Consider the following 7,500-nt stretch of genomic DNA (forward strand, 5'->3'; position numbering starts at 1 on the left):
TGCAGCATCCACCGAGAGGCTCTTGGGTCCACTGCAGCATTCACCGAGAGGCTCTTGGGTCCACTGCAGCATCCACCGAGAGGCTCTTGGGTCCACTGCAGCATCCACCGAGAGGCTCTTGGGTCCACTGCAGCATCCACCGAGAGGCTCTTGGGTCCACTGCAGCATTCACCGAGAGGCTCTTGGGTCCACTGCAGCATCCACCGAGAGGCTCTTGGGTCCACTGCAGCATTCACCGAGAGGCTCTTGGGTCCACTGCAGCATCCACCCAGAGGCTCTTGGGTCCACTGCAGCATCCACCGAGAGGCTCTTTCTTGCTGCCAAGGGAATGCCTGACAGCTTGAAATACGTTTTGGACACTACAATGAAAATGGGTACCTTTGTTAATTAATAATCCTCTTAAGGATATCTACAGATCGGTGTCCCACCCACGGGATGGTTGAGCTAATGTGCGCTAATGCGACTAGCATGAGGTTGTGAGTATCAAGAAACATTTCCAGGACAAAGTCATATCTGATATTGGCAGAAAGTTTACATTCTTGTTAATCTAACTGCACTGTCCAATTTACAGTAGCTATTACATTGAAATAATACCACTCTATTTTTTGAAGAAAGTGCACAGTTATGAACTTGAAAAGTTATTCATATTCCAATTAGGCACATTTGGGCAGTCTTGATACAACATTTCGAAACAGAAATACAATGGTTCATTGGATCAGTCTAAAACTTTGCACATACACTGCTGCCATCTAGTGGCTAACATCTAAATTGCACCTGGGCTGGAATAATACATTATGGCCTTTCTTTTTTTTCTTCTTTGTATTATCTTTTACCAGAACTAATGTGTTATATTCTCCTACATTCATTTCACATTTCCACAAACTTCAAAGTATTTCCTTCCAAATGGTGTCAATAATAAGCATATCCTTGCTTCAGGTCCTGAGCTACAGGAAGTTAGATTTGGGTTTGTCATTTTAAGTGAATAAAAAAAAAAAAAGGGGCAGATCCTTAAAGCAGGGCCCCTGAAGGCCCCTCTCGTATTTTCTGCATTATGCAATAGTATGGGCAGCGACCATGTAACACTTTTCCAACATACAGAAGTGCCCTGGTTATCAAGGGGCAAAGTATTGACATGTTTTTATGAATTGAGAGACAAGCTTAAAGTTTCCTTTACTGACCATAATGGTCACTTGTCTGACCGCTTGATGATGACGAATTTCTCACAGGACTGACCTATCTGGGTGATGTTGTTTCTCACACGACTGACCTATCTGGGTGATGTTGTTTCTCACACGACTGACCTATCTGGGTGATGTTGTTTCTCACACGACTGACCTATCTGGGTGATGTTGTTTCTCACACGACTGACCTATCTGGGTGATGTTGTTTCTCACACGACTGACCTATCTGGGTGATGTTGTTTCTCACACGACTGACCTATCTGGGTGATGTTGTTTCTCACACAACTGACCTATCTGGATGATGTTGTTTCTCACAGGACTGACCTATCTGGGTGATGTTGTTTCTCACACAACTGACCTATCTGGGTCAGGGATGGGCGGCGTACCGTTTTTTGTGATATACCGGTATTGATGCACGGACCGGTTTGGGTTTTTACTTTAACTTCTATAACAGTATTTGAATGTTTGGTTTGTAACTATATAATTAGAATAGACATTATATTCCCATGAGTCCAACAGTTAACCCAAGTGTTTTGCTCTAAATCGCAAGTCAAACTGCAACATTTGGTTAAAAACAAGGCCCAGATTACTTGCTCATATGATGCAGCCCTACGTGGCAGTGTGGAAATGATCTCAAATGCAGAAATTGATGAAAATTCTGACTTTTAGGGGGTTGAAGTTGAATTGAACAGTATAAAATAATCAGAATGGAGAAAGATGTATATTTTGCCACCCGAGGGTCACGCACTACTCTTAAACAAATGTAGAACTTTTATTATTAAAAAACATAAAATACCATCAAATACTGTCATACCGTCAATTTTTTTTTAAATACGGTGATAATATATTTTGGCCATATCGCTCAGCCCTAATCTGGGAGATGTTTTTTCTCGTCTGAATGATCTGAATCTAGGATTACAGGGACTCTCCACAGCTATATTCAATGTGCGGGACAAAATTGAGGCTATGATTAAGAAGATGGAGCTCTTCTCTGTCTGCATTAACAAGGACAACACACAGGTCTTTCCATCATTGTATGATTCTTTTGAGTGTAAATGACCTCAAGCTTGGACAATGTCAAATGATATAGTGAAGCACCTGAGTGAGTTGGGTGTGGAATTACGCAGGTACTTTCCCGAAACGGACGACACAAACAACTGGATTCGTTATCCCTTTCATGTCCTGCCTCCAGTCCACCGATATCTGAACAAGAGAGCCTCATCGAAATTGCAAATTGAATTTAATCAGAAGCCACTGACAGATTTCTGCATTGGGCTGCACTCAGAGTATCCTGCCTTGGCAAATTGTGTTGTAAAGACACTGATGCCCTTTGCCCCCACGTACCTACAGTGTGTGTGAGAGTGGATTCTCGGCCCTCACAAGCATAAAAAACTAAATAAAGGCAAAGACTGTGTATGGAACATGAGACTGGGACTCTCCAATACAACCCAACAGTGCAGAGATATGTGCATCCTTTCAAGCACATCCTTCTCATTAACCTGTGGTGATAATAATAAGAGCTCTTTGTCACTTCCCACCAGCCGGGTTGTGATAAACTCACACTCATTCTTATGTTTAATAAATGTATAGTGTGTGTGTGGCAGGCTTACAATGACGGCAAAAAACAACATTTGAGAGTGCGCCGACCCTGGTGCTAGAGGGGGTACAGCCGACCCTGGTGCTAGAGGGGGTACAGCCGACCCTGGTGCTAGAGGGGGTACAGCTGACCCTGGTGCTAGAGGGGGTACAGCTGACCCTGGTGCTAGAGGGGGTACAGCCGACCCTGGTGCTAGAGGGGGTACAGCCGACCCTGGTGCTAGAGGGGGTACAGCTGACCCTGGTGCTAGAGGGGGTACAGCTGACCCTGGTGCTAGAGGGGGTACAGCCGACCCTGGTGCTAGAGGGGGTACAGCTGACCCTGGTGCTAGAGGGGGTGCAGCCGACCCTGGTGCTAGAGGGGGTACAGCTGACCCTGGTGCTAGAGGGGGTACAGCTGACCCTGGTGCTAGAGGGGGTACAGCCGACCCTGGTGCTAGAGGGGGTACAGCTGACCCTGGTGCTAGAGGGGGTACAGCTGACCCTGGTGCTAGAGGGGGTACAGCTGACCCTGGTGCTAGAGGGGGTACAGCTGACCTGGTGCTAGAGGGGGTACAGCTGACCCTGGCGCTAGAGGGGGTACAGCTGACCCTGGTGCTAGAGGGGGTACAGCTGACCCTGGTGCTAGAGGGGGTACAGCTGACCCTGGCGCTAGAGGGGGTACAGCTGACCCTGGTGCTAGAGGGGGTACAGCTGACCTGGTGCTAGAGGGGGTACAGCTGACCTGGTGCTAGAGGGGGTACAGCTGGAGGTTGAATGTTTGAAGGGGTACGGGACTATAAAACGTTTGGGAACCACTGCTTTAGCGCATGCCTAAACCAATCCAATGCTGTTACATTTGTAGGGCGTGAAGTACACACTTCAGGAAGGAGAGATTATTGGGACGTAGCTAAGGATACGCTGTTAAAGAAGTGTCCACAGGGAGCGACAGTTACTGGCCAGAGTTGTAGTATCTGCTTTAAAAACAATAACAATGAATCACCTCTTTTAAACAGGACGGTTGTAGGCTACAAGCACACGTGGTTGCTAGGCAACCGCTACAACATCCACATGAGCTACAAGGTGTTCTGTGGGTGGGACTTCTGTATCCAGGACCCCGAGGTCGCCGACCTCAAACTCAGCTTCATCAGGAACGAACTGAAGGTTAGGCGTGGAAGTCTGTCTGCCCTTTTCAACTAACTAACTCTCTCTCTCTCCGTTATGATTCCTCTGCATCCGTTCCTCTGTCTCTCTCTCTCCGTCTACCACCACGCTCTGGCTCTCTCCCCATCTCTCTCTCTCTCTCTCTCTCTCTCTCTCTCTCTCTCTCTCTCCATTATGATTGCTCTGCATCTGTTCCTCTGTCTCTCTCTCGTTCAAAAAATGAGTTCCCACAGACCATCTCTTTCTTTCAGTTGTGTAATGGTCTGGCAACTCTTTAATTTACCTACAAAGGTTCTTCCTCTTCATTCTCTCTCCTTCTTTACCTTTATATTTAACACTCGTTCTCCTTTCTGTTCTATTCCTTTCTCTTTGTCCTCCCTCCCTCCCTCCCTCCCTCCCTCCCTCCCTCCCTCCCTCTACCTGTCCTTCTCCCACTCCCTCTCCTTCTCCCACTCCCTCTACCTGTCCTTCTCCCACTCCCTCTCCTTCTCCCACTCCCTCTCCCTCTCCCACTCCCTCTCCCTCTCCCTCTCCCTCTCCCCCTCCCTCTCCCTCTCCCTCTCCCTCTCCCTCTCCCCCTCCCTCTCCCTCTCCCTCTCCCACCCCCTCTCCCACTCCCTCTCCCCTCCCTTTCCCACTCCCTCTCCCCCTCCCCCTCCCTCTCCCCCTCCCTCTCCCTCTCCCTCTCCCTCCCCAGTTATACTTAGAAGAGGAGAGGTTCCAGCAGCGTGAGGCCAGGAGGACGTTGGGTCAGTGGGCACACCTCTACTCCCTGCGAGGGCTGCTCCACTTGCTGGTCCTGGTTCTACTGGGCGGAGCCTTCTGCCTCATCTACTATGCCACCATGGCCTCAAAGGCTGAGAGGGTATGTGTCTGTGAGTGTGCATGTGCATGTATTAGTTAGTTATTGATTTAATTAGTTAGTCAATTTATCAGGTTCATTGTTTTGGCAGCCTTTTTACTCCCTCCCTCCCTCCCCCTCCCCGTCTCTCTCCCCCTCCCCCTCCCCGTCTCCCTCCCCCTCCCCTCCCCGTCTCTCTCCCCCTCCCCCTCCCCATCTCCCTCCCCCTCCCCGTCTCTCTCCCCCTCCCCCTCCCCGTCTCCCTCCCCCTCCCCGTCTCCCTCCCCCTCTCCCTCCCCCTCCCCGTCTCCCTCCCCCTCCCCGTCTCCCTCCCCCTCCCCGTCTCTCTCCCCCTCCCCCTCCCCGTCGCTCTCCCCCTCTCTCAGAGTGGAGACTATTTGATCCTCCGGTTGCTTCTCCATTACCTTCCTCCCATCGTCATCACCCTGGTCAACTTCTTCCTGCCTCACGTCTTCCGCCATATCTCTTCCTTCGAGGATTACTCCCTCACCACCCAGGTCAATGCTACCCTTGTCAGGTAGGAGCATAAATGTCCAATCTTTATTGGTACCATCATATCATCCTCATCATCAACATCATCGTCATCAATACATAAATATTGATAATCACTGAAGTTCTCTCTTCATCGTCTTAATTCTTCAACCTTCTTGTTCTCCTCTTCCTCCTCATCCTCATCCTGCTCCTCCTCCTCTTCCTGCTCCCAGGAGTATCTTCCTGAAGTTGGCCAGTCTGGGGATGTATCTCTTCTTCCTCTTCAAAAACAGGCAACAGGAAGTGAGTCATAACGACTAACCATTGTTGACAACTACAGATCATATTGACATATTGACAGACCTATGGCACTAAATGGACTTCATCGACAGTAAATGGACTTGATACTCTGTGTGTCCTCAGTGTTGGGAGAATCAGTTTGGTAAAGAGATGTACAAGCTCTCAGTGTTCGACTTCCTCGCCTGTTTCTGCAACACCTTCTTCATCGTCTATCCTAGAAAGTAAGTTCATATTTCTGCTTTCTGAAGGAATATTTCTGCTGAAAACGTATTTGGCCCAATGGAACAGAGCACTTGTGGGACCTGCACTTTCACCTGTCCAATCATCTCAGATCAGTTCATACTGTAGACCATTTTTTGGGGGGGGGGGTTTGTCCACCAACTGGGACTTGAAGCCGGGTCCAGCAACTGTCAACACAACAACTTAGCTGTTGCATCAAGGGATCCAAACTTCTTGACAAGTTTGCCAGGTGTTGGGTTGCTACAATACTTTAACTATGCAACGTGTGTTTTGGATGTTTTCTAGCAGTATCCTTCATCTTGTCGTCCCTTCATCCCTCCTCGCAGGTGGTTTGTGGACAGGTACCCATCGTCTTGGCTGGCGCGGTTGTCGGGGAAACAGCATTTCCTGATCCCGTTCAATGTTCTAGACCTGGTGTACAGTCAGACGGTCACCTGGGTAGGACTGTTCTACTGTCCCATGCTGCCATTTATAGAGACAGTCAAACTCATGGCCGTGTTTTACATTAAGAAGGTGAGTGTTGTTGTTATTTACATAACTCTTTCTCTCAACAAATCATCTCTCACTGTTTCATTGCTCACTTCTGCCTTGCTCTCTCTCCCTCTTTCTCCCTCTCTCTCCCTCTCTCTACCCCTCTCTCTCCCTCTTTCTCCCTCTCTCTACCCCTCTCTCTCCCTCTTTCTCCCTCTCTCTCCCTCTCTCTACCCCTCTCTCTCCCTCTCTCTCCCTCTCTCTCCCCCTCTCTCCCCCTCTCTCCATCTTTCTCCCCCTCTCCCTCTCTCCCCCTCTCTCCCTCTCTCTCCCCCTCTCTCTCCCACTCTCTCCCTCTTTCTCCCTCTCTCTCCCCCTCTCTCTCTCTCCCTCTCTCTCCCCCTCTCTCTCTCTCTCCCCCTTTCTCTCCCTCTCTCTCTCCCTCTCTCTCCCTCTCTCTCTCCCTCTCTCTCCCCCTCTTGCCCCTCTCTCCCCCTCTCTCTCTCCCTCTCTCTCCCCCCTCTCTCCCTCTCTCTCTCCCTCTCTCTCCCCTCTCTCTCCCCCTCTCTCCCTCTCTCTCCCTCTCTCTCCCCCTCTCTCCCTCTCTCGCCCCCTCTCTCCCTCTCTCGCTCCCTCTCTCTCCCCCTCTCTCCCTCTCTCTCTCCCTCTCTCTCCCCCTCTCTCTCCCTCTCTCTCCCCCTCTTGCCCCTCTCTCCCCCTCTCTCTCTCCCTCTCTCTCCCTCTCCTCCTCCCAGTTGACAGTTCTCCAGTGCTGTGTTCCGGCCCAGAGAATGTTCCGTGCCTCCAGTTCTTCAGTTCTGTTCCACTTCATGTTACTACTGGGTCTCATCATGGCAGTCATCACCCTCGGAAGTAACCTCCACCAGTAAGACCTCCCTCCTCTCTTTCTCTTCTCTTTCTCTCTACTAGAATCACCCTCCGCCAGTAAGACCTCCCTCCTCTCTTTCTCTTCTCTTTCTCTCTACTAGAATCACCCTCCACCAGTAAGACCCCCCTCCTCTCTTTCTCTTCTGTTTCTCTCTACTAGAATCACCCTCCACCAGTAAGACCCCCCTCCTCTCTTTCTCTTCTGTTTCTCTCTACTAGAATCACCCTCCACCAGTAAGACCCCCCTCCTCTCTTTCTCTTCTGTTTCTCTCTACTAGAATCACCCTCCGCCAGTAAGACCTCCCTCCTCTCTTTCTCTTCTCTTTCTCTCTACTAGAATCACCCTCC

At 49.9% G+C, this 7,500-nt stretch overlaps 1 protein-coding gene across 1 annotated transcript in view; it reads left to right on the plus strand.

Moving 5' to 3' along the window:
• Positions 1–7,500, plus strand: part of tmc8 (transmembrane channel-like 8) — a 24,222-nt gene that overhangs the window by 14,699 nt on the left and 2,023 nt on the right. The window contains exons 7-13 of the mRNA XM_036947996.1: positions 3,773–3,920; positions 4,618–4,785; positions 5,148–5,299; positions 5,487–5,556; positions 5,677–5,774; positions 6,120–6,306; positions 7,020–7,150. Of these exons, the coding sequence (XP_036803891.1) occupies positions 3,773–3,920; positions 4,618–4,785; positions 5,148–5,299; positions 5,487–5,556; positions 5,677–5,774; positions 6,120–6,306; positions 7,020–7,150 (954 nt within the window). The remainder of the gene's footprint in view (positions 1–3,772; positions 3,921–4,617; positions 4,786–5,147; positions 5,300–5,486; positions 5,557–5,676; positions 5,775–6,119; positions 6,307–7,019; positions 7,151–7,500) is intronic.

This window comes from Oncorhynchus mykiss, chromosome 17 (genome assembly GCF_013265735.2).
Source record: "Oncorhynchus mykiss isolate Arlee chromosome 17, USDA_OmykA_1.1, whole genome shotgun sequence".
In the NCBI taxonomy this organism is placed as follows: Eukaryota; Metazoa; Chordata; class Actinopteri; order Salmoniformes; family Salmonidae; genus Oncorhynchus; species Oncorhynchus mykiss.